This window comes from Sciurus vulgaris, assembly GCF_902686455.1.
Source record: "Sciurus vulgaris genome assembly, chromosome: 16".
Lineage (NCBI taxonomy): Eukaryota > Metazoa > Chordata > Mammalia > Rodentia > Sciuridae > Sciurus > Sciurus vulgaris.
In genome coordinates, this window is record NC_136477.1 from 44,106,206 (window position 1) to 44,119,226 (window position 13,021).

Below are 13,021 nucleotides of genomic sequence, written 5' to 3' on the forward strand. Positions count from 1 at the left end.
TTGGAGATTTGTAATTTGATAGAAATATTGTCTAATAAAGCATTATAAATAAAGAAGAAAAATAATCAGAAAAATTAAAAATATGGATATATGTGCATAAGAAATATTACAGGAATTCTGTTCACTTGAGTTGGAGCAAAGTCATTTGTAAATTGTATTTTAAAAACATTAAATGAACACTAAGTGATGGTAGTCCTGATTGAGGAATTAAAGGAAACATATATATTTCTATCATGTGCCCTATAGTTGGTATTGGCCCCACTGACAACCAGTGACTAGAGTTGTGTAAGTTAACATAGGAATTAATGTTACAACATTACACCCAGAAAACAATGCTTTTCAAATAGTTCTGGGTTGTCACAATGATCAGAAGTATTACTAGATAATGTTCAGTCCTGGAACAGGGTTGTCCATGTGATGTGTGACTGTTCTTATCCTGCCTAGCGTCCAACTGTCCCTGTCCTGGCAGAGGAATGTAGAATCTCTTTTATATTTTGTCACCACCTCATCCCAGGTGTAAGTACAGGAGTTACTAGGATACTACATGGAAGTATGAGATCCGACTGATTTGACAGCATACATGGTTTCCTTATCTTCTCTGTTGTGATCATCTGAAATCTGTCTTGGCAAGCTCTCCCTGCTAGAGTTAGCTATTTCTCTATTTCTGTTGTTATACACATATATGTCTGCTCTCATTCATACGTATCCTCATACTAGTTTGCTTGTACCTCTATTCCTTTAATTTACATGTACTTCTTCCATGGAATTCTCATAGATCTGAATTTGTTTATTATAAGAAAGTGCAAGTGTTTACCTCACTTTGCCTTTTAGTATGGTCATGCTACAGCCCTTATAAATCAAAATACATGATGAACGATTGATTTCCTTTGCATTCTCCTTGATATTACAGTTAAAGTGTTGTATTGACATTTTTTTTAAAAAAGGTAAATCACTAGAGAGTAAGAACATCACAACATATTTGTAATGAAAAGGGAAATGTTGAATTAGAAACCAGAGCTTTAAAAAAAGGGTTAGCCGTCTTTTTCTTACGGGGCCCAACTGTAAGCATTTTAGGCATTGTTGACAGAACATATAATCTTGGTCACGATTATTCAATTCTGTTGATGTAAAAGCAGCAATAGAAAATATGGAAAAGAACATGACTGTGTTAACGATAAATGTGTATTTACAAAGAGGGCACAGCAGGGTTTGGTCTCTGGAAATTGGTTTGTCAATCTTAGTGCCAGATTCCTTTTCTCTACACTCTTTCATTTTATACACCTACCACACTTGGTTTGTACCCTCTTCTTGTTGATGGGCATTTAGTTTGTTTCCATTGTTTTGCTTCTGCAAATAATGTCCCAGCAAAACTTTTACATGACTCCCCAGGTGCATCTGCAAGCACCTGAAAAAATCCACCAAGAAAAAGAATTGCCAGATCCTGATGTATGTGCATTTCCAAATTGATCAGATCTTGCCAAATTGCTCTTGGTTTTACTTGTTATTTTAAAGCATTCCTTTCTGTTCTTATCTTTATAACTTCCTTTACTTTTTTGCTCATTCTTTTTCTGAATTCTTCAGTAATTACCTAACTCTTATACTTAGGATTTTATTTTAATTTTATTGATTGGCAGTAGAGTTACATTGCTCAAAACTCAAAATTTATATAGGATAAACAGTAAAATCTTCCTGTCATTATTCTCAGAAACTCTGCACTCTTTTTTTTTTTTTTTTTTTTTTTTTGCAGTACTGGGGATTGAACCAAGGGCTTTGTGCTTATGAGGCAAGCACTCTACCAACTGAGCTATATCCCCAGCCCCTCTGCACTCTTTAGAAGCAAGCAAGCACAGAAATGACTAGTATAGTCCTCCAAAGACATGTAAACATTACCAAGTACACATATACCTAAATATTTTCCCTCTTTTTTTTTTTCACGTAAGTGGTAGCATTCTATATGTACCACAGTGGATCTTGCTTATTTTCATTTGACAGTTAATAGTATGTTTCTAGCTAATAATTAATAAAATCTACCAACATGGATTTGCAATATCTGCTGTAACATGCTCCTTTTTTTCCTCTTGGGTTCCTGAAAATAATTGTTATCTTTCTGCATCCAACAGTTAATCTAATTTGTTAACACATTTTATCAATTTTCATTCTAAGTTTTGTTTTCTTTTATCTTGGATCCACTCCTTCTTTCTGGGTTCACATTGCTGTCTGCTAAAGAATATGTTTTTAATAGTTCTTTTAGTGAGAATCTGTGGGTGGTAAGATTTTTTGTGAAAAAAGTCCTCATTGTATACTCCTTCCTGAAGGATAGTAAACTGAGGAAAAGAATGAAAGGAAAAGAGGAAAGAAAAGGGAGATGGGGATGGAGAATGAGGAAGGAAGGAAGGCAGGAAGGAAGGAAGGAAGGAAGGAAGGCAGGAAGGAAGGAAGGAAAAGAAAATGATTTTTTTTTCCAGTAAGCCAGACATTCCAGAATTTTTTCAGTCTTTTGACTTCTTCTATTGCTGAGAAATCTGATTTCAGTATAACTATTATCCTTTATGAGTAACTTTTATTTCTAGAAGCTTTGAAGATTTTCTTTTTGCCTTATCTATTTGGAAATATTTTTACTTATACAACTTACTACCTAGAATTCTCTTTTGATCTCAGGATTCACATATTCTTCCCATTCTGAAAAATTCTTGGCTATTTTCTCTTTACTATATCATCCTTCCCCTCATTAGTTTCTCTATTTTGTTCTTTAGGAAGGTCTATTAAATAACTTGGTGATTTATAACTGTGATAACCAGAAAGCACACTTGTATACTATGTTTCCTTTTGACATTTAGTTTTCTGAGGAGTTCTTGGAGGGACCAAATCAGTCGGTTAGAACTTTATGGTGTAGCCTATGAGTCTAAGCCATTGTGGTTATAATAGCAGATAATAAGCATGAGAAAATTATCTCCTAAGTAGGCTCACAGTGGAAAGACTGTAAAGATAGAAAAAGGCATTTTTTCTTTGAAAAGGAATAGTTCAGTCTCTGAAAGGGCCCTTTGGAAGGACCCACAAATGATTTTTTTTTTAATGTGTGTGTATTTTTAGAATGACATAGCTATTAGTAACAAAATACCCAATTAAGAGAGGCTCCAATAAAAGGAACAGTTTAGATCTACTAAAAGAGTCCGGAGGTGCATGTCTTTGCCTTCTCTATCCCAGTGATTGTAAGATGGCTGCATAGTTATAAGAATTGTATCCTATCACCCCATCCACACATCTCAGGAGTAAGGCAAGAATGGGGATGCAAATATTTTTATCATTGCTTGTCTCTTATTTTTTCAGGGAAAAGAACTATTTCCAAGTAATCCCCCTCCCACCTGCCAAAGATCTCTTTATGTCCTAGTGGATAGAATTGGTAGCATATTTGTCCCTATACCAGATATGGGATAAGGGGAATGGAATTTGCACTGGATTAATCAACTCATAATTTTTCCCAAGTCTGGTCATATTGCTGCCTGCATAAAATTAGGTTCTTTGGCTTTAGTAAGAAAAGGGGGAGATGACTTTCAAATCTATTGATATTCAACAGCTTTACTACCAAGACAGGAGAGATTCAAGCTATTGTTTTCTATATTCATGGAAGAAAGAAAAGGAAATTGGCTCTTTCTCTCCTTTTCTGACTCAGTTTTTATAAACAAAGGAAAGCAAGTTGAGAGCATTGGAATCATATGGACTATAAATTCTTAAACAAGAAACCTGAGCTATCAATCTGCCATTAGTTAGTTCTGTGGCCTGGGGCATATCACCAGGCCTCAGTTTTCTTACCTATAAAGTAAGGATTGAATTAGGTGACTATTAAGTCACTTCTCATCTCAAGCTTCCACAAGGTTTTGAATCAATGGCTAGTTTAAACATGAAATTTTATATCTCGGCCAAGCTTTGCGCCATATTGATTCCAAAGAACTAATATGGATTACAGAAGAATCTAATTTAAGAGTAAGAGAATACCTAGGCAAGTTTTGAGTCCATCATTCAGATGTAAGTTTTGACTAACAAAATTATACTCAGACACTTTATGGTGAATTCATCTGGGAAGAATGTTTTTCAGTCAGTCGTGCCAAAAGAGCATTACTAAGTGATCTACGGAGGAATGAGTTTTGAGGTACAAATAAATCCAACATGATTCTGGATTAATTGCATTTAAATAAGTTTATTTTATCACAGGATTTCTTGGAGGATTTGCAATGCTAAAGTGCATTGTGAATCTCCCAAAGAGATCTATCATCTTCCAACTTTAATTTTACTACAAATTCTTTTTCCATGGAACATTGAATTATTTTCCCTTTTATAAAATGGTTCCTGTTGCCTAACATCTGTATGGAGTTGATGCAATTAACACAATTGTTTTTCAATTTTTATTTTGTATTTTTCCCTAATCCTCATTCTCCCCGTCCCCCTTTTAATTAGTTATACATAACACTAGAATGAATTTTGACACATTGTATACAAATGGAGCACAGCTTCTCCTTCCTCTGGCTGAACATGGTGGATAGTCACACCGGTAATGTAATTGTACAAGTATATAGAGTAATAATAATGTTTTTATAATCATTATCCTTTAGATATATGAAAAGGCTTCATCTCTTACCCTTTTTAAACTAACCATTTCATGGAATATGAAGTGCCAATTTAGTAAGCTATTCTAGAAATAGAAACAAATAGTAGGTTAAATACACACTTGAATTATACCACACTTTTTAATTTAGTAAATGTTAAGTGATATGAACACTGTATTAGTATTGTAAAGATGTATTACAGGGAAAGCACTTTCCCCCCTAGTGTTTTAACTTATTTATCAACAATCATTCTTCAGTCATCATTGTGAAAAATTTCATAGAATAAATATCGAGGGAATATACTTGGAGAGATGACAGTCTGAACTTATTTTTCCGAATATGTTATAATAAATTGTACATGTACTTAAACTCATTTAAAAGTAGAAAGAGCAGAAGATAGTAGAAAAGAGTAAGGACATTCCTATGGCTTATAAAAATAAGTCAGTCAACAAGGGATTTCCAGGCAGAAGCCTCACAAGATCTGCTGTCAGACTATTCTAAATTCTAAAGTAATCTTTGTAGACACTGAACTGCTTAAAAATAGTAAGGTTTCCACTTCCTTTATGCAGCTATTAATGGCTGGGTATTGCCTATTGGGAGAGTCAACTTGCTTCCTGAGATGACAGTAAGGGAGAATGCAGAGGAATTCAGGGGCAGCTATCAAAGGAGCACACCAGTCTCCACTGGTTTAGTAGAGTAAGCACCTACACACACACAAGAACAAAAATTTATAAAATATCTTTCATGCGTATGAGTTCTCATGGGGGTAAACAAGTAGTCAATGAGCAGGTAGTACCGGAAATCACTTCTAAGTTCTTGGTATGTCAAATGTCTAAAAATCAGGAAAAGTGGAAGAGGAAAGTCAAGATACAACTTCCTCCTAATAACAGAATTTTTAACAACAACAATAATACGGATGATGAAATATTTGGTAAACCACGACATATCAATTATTTCATGAGATCCTATCAACCACTTGTGTGTAAGAAAACAGGCAGGCTCAGACATGTTGAATGACTGCCCAAGTTATCGAGAACTGTTACCAGGTCATGGGAAGGAGAAGTGCTTTTAGGATGATAACTTATATATGTGTCATGGATGGGTAGAAGGAGACATCCAAGGTTAGCACAGCAAGAGGATGTAAAACCACAATGGATTGGTGTTAGACATATCCAATGTATCAACGTATTCATGATTTTCATTTTTAATTGTTCAAACTGTAAAGGTATCATTTGATATACAACAATGACTTCATAGATCCCTTTATGGTTATACTTTTCAAAAAAAAAAAAAACGTCAGTTTTTAAAAAAATTAAGTTTGTAGTCATTACCAGCTACCTAATTAGACAACATCGCCATCTAGTGGCCAAAACATACTATGGTTACTACTTTTGGGGTGGGAACTGGGGGCCTGAGAACTCTGAGCCCAGTAGGTACAAAGCTACTAGTGTGCCAAAGCTGCACCAAGAGCACACAAACTCATCCAGAGCAAACATGTACTGACTTCAGCTGTAGAGTCCACTGTGGCCCCAAAGTTTTAACAGCTCATTAAGAAAAAACTACCACCACTGAAAAAAGTTTTGACCTCCTTTACTTATTTATTTTCTTTTCTCTGAACTTTTAAGGTCCATGTCTCACTCCTTTGTTCACTACTTGCTTGAAATATTTTCCAAACATTCTCTCATCTTTGCAGTCTGGCTGTTGGGCTATGTCACTATGCAGGTAAAGAAGTAGTTGCCAATGGTGGTTAATAATACAATAAGGAGATTATTTAACTCTTAAAGGAAACCTAGAACGTATTCTAAATGGGCAAGCAAAAGCTAGGATATGGTCTAAACAAGAAGAAGATGTAAGGAAAAAGAAAATAGGAAAAGATTTACAAGATTGGAACAGATGCGATGTCAGCTGAGGTTCCTAATATTCTAGAGATCAAGGCCCCCTAGCAAACATCCTTGGGGCTTTTTCTTAAGTTAAAATGAGATATTCGCAGATTCTTCTGATTAACTTTATGTAACCCTTTGCTTCTGTAACTGGGCCGCTTATTGAAATTACCATCAACATGCTGAAAGGGCATGGAAACATGAAGACAGAACCACACACCTGGGACAGGATCACTGTCAGAATACAACTGGTGTGTTCTTTCCAAGTCCCATCTCTGACTCCACATAGTTAACATCGGGAAGGATGCGGGAATACAAACAAAATAGTCATTCAGGGTTTTTTTTTTCCACCCATTTTGGACAAAATAAATATAGAAACAAAAAACACTGGTCTAGATCTGTGTGAATAAAAGAACAGTGGAAAAACTGGCAGAGGCAATTTTCAGAAATCCAAATATGTTCCTCTCCAAAATTTGCATCACAGTCTGAATCATGCCCATGCAAATGGATCTTAGTTCAAATTCCCATCAGAAAAATCTGGAAAAGACTTACTTCCCATAGGCAAATCTCCAAGGAAACTCACCGTGGGTTCTTACCTATAATAAAAAGAATCTCCACTGCTATGTCGCTGACTGTTGTGCTGCGAGTGGTGGACAGGTCATCGTTGCCAATAAAGCAGACGTTGTAAGGTACAGTCACGGCAACATAAAACGTCGCCAACAAGATAAGCCAGTCCCAGCCAGCTTTGAAAGTGCTAAAATGCAGAAGTATGAATTTGGACTTTTTTGCGTCAGAAACTTTATACTCTGGAAATGCTGGTTTATCTACAAAAACATTCTGTGGATAAAGACAAAAAGAAGAGAAGGGGAAAAGAAACATTAGCAACAAGGATCACACTGCTTTAGACACATGCTTGTGGGAGGAGGATCACGCATGGCACCATGTCAGCATATCTTATGAGTAAAACCTGGCATGTACACACAGTCATGCACCATGTAACTATGTTTTAGTCAATGATGGACTTTATGTATGGTGGTGCTCCCATAAGATTACAACAGAGCCAAGATATTCCTAACCCTTAGTGACATGGTTGCTCTTGTCACATCGTAGCTCAACATATTGTTCCACTATTTGTGATGTTGTTGCTGTAAACAAACCTGCAGAAGCTGCCACTCATATAAAAGCATAGCCATACAATTATATCCAGTGCATGACACTTGGTAGTGGCAATGAACAACTGTGTTACTGATTTATGTTCATACTATATACACATTTTTTTCTTTGTACATCAGAAAATCCACTTTCATTGGGCAATTTTTATATATTGGCAAGGGAGGAAGTATTGGATTAACATGATAATCTAGAAACTGTCTCCAAAAACAAGTAATGTGAGTCTGACTTAGGAGCTGGTTGATAAAACATATGCAAGTTATTTTTACTATGATTCTTAAATGTGAATAAAATGTTACAATTGCAAGTAAAAGAATTAAAGGACAGTCACTACTTTGAAGTTCTCTTTTACTGCTTGTTGTGATGGATTAGGATTGGGACTTAGTTCTTTGATGTATGCATTTTTAAAGAAGTAAACTATTGGGATGATTATAGAAGTTTGAGTTGTACATTTTTTAAAATATAATTTTTCAAAGATAGTTATAATCATAATTTTAAGAGAAAAATTAGTTGTTTCCTATAAAATTGGAACTCTGGTGTAAAAGTGCAAATTTATCTTGGAGAATGCTTCATGAATCTTCAAGTCTCAATTTTTAAAGCAGAACTAACCATGCTATTTATTAACTCAGACAGCCAATGTGTAGTCATTTGGTGTTCCATATCATGTCTATTCACGGTTTAGTGGGTGACTTAAAATAGGAAACTAATTATTGAAAATATCAAATAAATACGGTTCCAAATTTGTAGGGGATAGTGGGTACATCTATTTTAAAAGGATGAACCATTTTCAACTACTTTTACTCCAGATGCTGGGAGGAGAAGATAATGATTGCTAACTGAGCAGCGGAATCTGGTGGCTCTCCATTTGAAATTCGTTTGGAAAGATGCTAGCATCCATTCCATCCCACATTCTGGGATTCTCTTCCTGGTGACACTTACAGGCCAGCTCCCATGAACACCTCTTGCCATATGTACCTTTTATTATTATTTTAGAGTGTGCTCCTAATAATAACAAATTGACTGTAAAACAGCATGCGATGTTAGACCAGCAGCCTCATACATCTCCTGTTTACCTTATCTGTTGATGGCATCAACAGGCCACACCATGACATTCCCTCGACCATGAGATCACCTAACAAACATTTCTCAGAATGTGTCCCTGTTGTTATGTGATGCATTACTGTATTAAAATTGAGCAGACCCCAGCACCAAAAAAAAAAAAAAAAAAAAAAAATTGAGCAGAGATCTTTGCTGTAAGTAATAAGACTGTGTAGAGTTTTGTCATGAATGTGAGCAGTCCAGATTTTGTTCATTAAAAACAAAAAGACCATTATCTAAAATGTCATCTAAAAATATCCACAGTTGCAAGTATAATCCTACACAGAGCACAAACACCAAGGTCCGTTTATATGCTCATTGCCATGAAGACACTCTGTATTTTTAAATGAGTCATTATCTAGAGAATATATTTGACCTGAGATTCTGCTGATGTCAGCAAACATGGCCTTTTTTAAAAATTTTTTCTAGAAAGGGGATTACTAATAGTCTACTGTAAACACCTATTTACATAGTTTTCAAAATATAACCAGGTCGTGCATGCATTTTTTGCATTGTGGTTGATGGTGAAGTTTCCAATTGGGACCCCAAACCTTGTTACTTTAATTAACAAGGATATATTCTGCCACTGGGCAGCCATTGGTTAGATGGTAAAGGGAGAAACAGTTACTTAAGGGTTATTATTCAAGTCATGGAAGAAGAAAAGCAATGTTCACTGTGCAACTGATTAAATGCAGAAGAATAGCTGGAGTTTTTGATAACAGCAAAAGCACTTCACTTTGAAAGCAGTCCAAATTGATGAACAATTCCTTTATTGCTATGAGACAAAGGGAGGCCCAACAATAGCGTGTGTGGAAATTTGACAAGTCTGTGACCAGATACTTGCAGACCTTGCTTTGACCTCAATTAATGAGAAATACAAGATAGGTAATGAAAACTTAAATTTGAAAGTTAAGTTGAATTAACAAAGCAGTTAAAAGTTCCAGAATACATATTACTTGCAGGTCACAATGTTATTTTCGTGTCTCAGTCACTGGGAAAGGCAGATTAATAATGCGGTGTGTTCAGGGAGCCTTGAAGTATTTGAGGATGCTGGGAACATTAAGAGCATTAAGAGAGATCTGGAACACTTAGCCCCTAGTGATGGCTATCAGTGATTAAATAGTTCTGCTACCCTAATATGAATGCATCCCATGTCTGGTGTGTCTCTGAGGTGTTTGTACTTCCTGTAAACTCTCACCCAATCCACCCAGGCACTTCCTAGTCCAGGACCTCATAGTGAAAAACTGCTCAACTACTTCCAGATGATTCTTTGGTGCCCACCTGCTGCCATCGGAATTTTTTTCCACCACATTCCCTCCTATTGAAACTTTTGTCTCATGTTCTGGTTTTGAGAAACAAGCTCCAAAGGTGGACTTTGGCATAGTACTGAGAAAAACAGATGAAGTTGTCTTGTTGGGCTTCTCATCAGAACTTAAGAAGGTGAACAAGAAGGTCTGCAAGAGTCATCTCCTCTAGGCCAATAAGCACTTCTAGTTATAATACTGTGATAGGTTATAATATAACTTTCCTCTTAATATTTAATATAAGGGGAAAGTTCAGAAGCCCTGGGGAGCATCTCATTTTCCATTGAGTAAGTCTTTTACTGTCCTATTACAGAAATTGAAATTTTACCTTAATTAAGGAAGAAACCAGGTTTAGAATGAGAATCGGGGGAAAAAAAGAGTAAGTAAAGTGTTTTCTTTGTATAATGCTAATTGCATGAAGCATTAGTGATACTGATGCAAAAGTTTCAGCAACACATTTGTTATCTCTGCTAATCAGATTTCATTTTCATAGGCTACTTAAAGATTATTTTAAATGATCAATTATTAGATTATTGTTAAAGCATATTATTTTAGAATTATGCTGAGAATTCAGTACCTCTTAGGTTAGACTTAAGTTTTGAAATATTCTTAACTCAAATCCTGCATACATCTCTACACAATCACCTAAGTGAAAAAATAGACACTCCTCTATTTCCACTACTGTATTTATGAAATTTTGTCAAAACCATTTAAATGGAAGAAAATATCTCAGAATTATTTTTTTAAAGTATACATTTGTAAAATTTTGCTTTTAGAAGGAAATAGGGGGAAATTCATATTATTCATAACCTTTAAACATGGTATTTGCCTAATGTAGGAGACAACCAACTTGATTAGACTTTAGGTATATATTACTGATTGATTTGGAAGCATATGGCTTTAGTGCTAATCATGCTTTTTTTCTTTTTTTTTTTTTGGTACTGGATATTGAACCCAGGGGCCCTTAACCACTGAGCCACATCCCCAGCCCTTTTTATTTTTCACTTTGAGACATGATCTCAATAAGTTGCTTAGGGCCTTGCTAAGTTGCTGAGGCTGGCCTTGAACTTGCAATCCATTCTTTGTCAGCTGGAATTACAGGTATGTATCATCATTCCTGGCTGTCAATCATGCTTTCTCAGTTCAACCTCTAATCTATGAATTATTTAAATGATTGTTAACTCAATGCCTAATTATGGTAACTGTTTCCTAAAGTATTTTTGCAACCCTTTGAAATGGTCATCTGAATGAACAAGAAGGTAGGAAAATGCTTCTATGGTCACTGTAGCACTGCCAGGCCCAGTGTATGTCTTTGAGGAAGACTAGCACAGGCCCCTGCTGTAGTACTGGGGCATTTATTTACAGCACTCTCAAGCTCTGAAGGTTCTCATGTGATCTTTACAATGTATCATTGCTTGGTGTTGGAAACACTTTCATTATCCTGTTCTCATTTAATGGACAGAGTAATGAATCAAGGAAAGCAGAAATGAACTATCCTTTCCAAGATGTACCAGAAAAAAACTAGAGTCAGGACTACAGGTGTTACATCACCCCTATCCTCAGACTTTACCAATGGCTTGATGAGTTCATTTGGCTATGGCTGAAGCACATGTGCCTATTCCATAGAACTGTCTCAGGGAGGAAGCCAGGTAGGGGCAAAATAGTGGCTTTGAGTCAGAGGACTAGGATATGAATCCCATGGCTTCTGCTTCTACTTGAGACTTAAAATAAGTTAGGTTTCTTTCCCCATATTTAAAATGCACTAATAAAAACAATACCTACTACTGCCTGCTGTGAGTTAAAGGAATTTTTAATCATTTTGTTTTTAAATAGATTAGGGCTATCAAATATTAGAAATTATTCTATGTGTGTGCAAACATTATTGCAGCCAGAATTTCCCCAAAGATTGTTCAGTTGAGAAATAGTCAGATCATTTCCTTTTCTTCCCTCTCTCTTTCAGTTGCCTTTTAGCCATTCTTCTCTGTTTTCCTTGAAAGAGATGGTGAACAGAACCAGTTCTGATTCCATGCTTGTCTTCAGAAGTAACATTTACCTGTAATATCAGAGCCACTGTGTTGATTAGACAGCCTTAATTACTATGTATTATTTTAATGCTCCACCCTGATGTTTATACTTCTGAAATGAATGGCAATTAAGCAATTAGTTAAGCAGTGGGAGTTATGATTTTTTTAAAATCAGATTTTTAAGTAGCATTTTGTACTTTGTTGACTCTAAAGGGGAACATAGGTTCAGCAAATGCATTTTAAAGCTTACTAATACTTGAAACATCCTTAAGTCATTTTCGACTAAATAATTCCCAACTAAAAGCTAGAAAATGATGTCAGCTTTCAGAATAACAGAATCTGGGTAATATTTGTTTAGGTGTTTTGCTGGTTAGCTTTCACAGCATTCAGCTCAGATGTGAACACCTTTGTTTCTTCCTAGAACATGTTCACTGTCATCAAGGCTGACTTGGTAATTTAAGGGAGCTGTAAATAGGGACCAGGGGTAGGATCCATAGATCAAGTGGTATGCACTATTAAATCTCTCCCTGTATTCTCAGGAAGTCAATGTGACACTAAGGCACAGGTGTTCCTAGAAACACTTCATAGTAAGTTAGGACTAAAAAAAAAAAAAAAAAAAGTAACGTGTGATTCTCCACAGTGGTAGTGGTGCATGGCAGACCAGTCACAGGTAGTTCTTAGAGTATAGAGAGATCAAAACATCTTATTCTAGCCTCCAGAAAGGAATCACACCGAAGAATAACCAGTTTTTCAGCATTTCCATGCTATTCTTCTTACCCTGTGATTACACATCTTTCTTTGTTCACTACAATTAGAGAAACAGATACTTTGCATGTCTGATGTAAGGGCTATTTTATCAAATTATTTATACGGGAGATTAGATAGTCCCAGACCTTAGTATGTGAGAGTGAGATGCTGGAGGATCCCCTGTATCCTTAGTCCTA

At 35.8% G+C, this 13,021-nt stretch overlaps 1 protein-coding gene across 1 annotated transcript in view; it reads right to left on the reverse strand.

Annotated features, from left to right (window-relative positions):
• KCNH8 (potassium voltage-gated channel subfamily H member 8) overlaps positions 1-13,021 on the reverse strand; it is a 401,588-nt gene that overhangs the window by 204,909 nt on the left and 183,658 nt on the right. Inside the window, exon 5 of the mRNA XM_079115168.1 lies at positions 7,078-7,318. Within this exon, the coding sequence (XP_078971294.1) occupies positions 7,078-7,318 (241 nt within the window). The remainder of the gene's footprint in view (positions 1-7,077; positions 7,319-13,021) is intronic.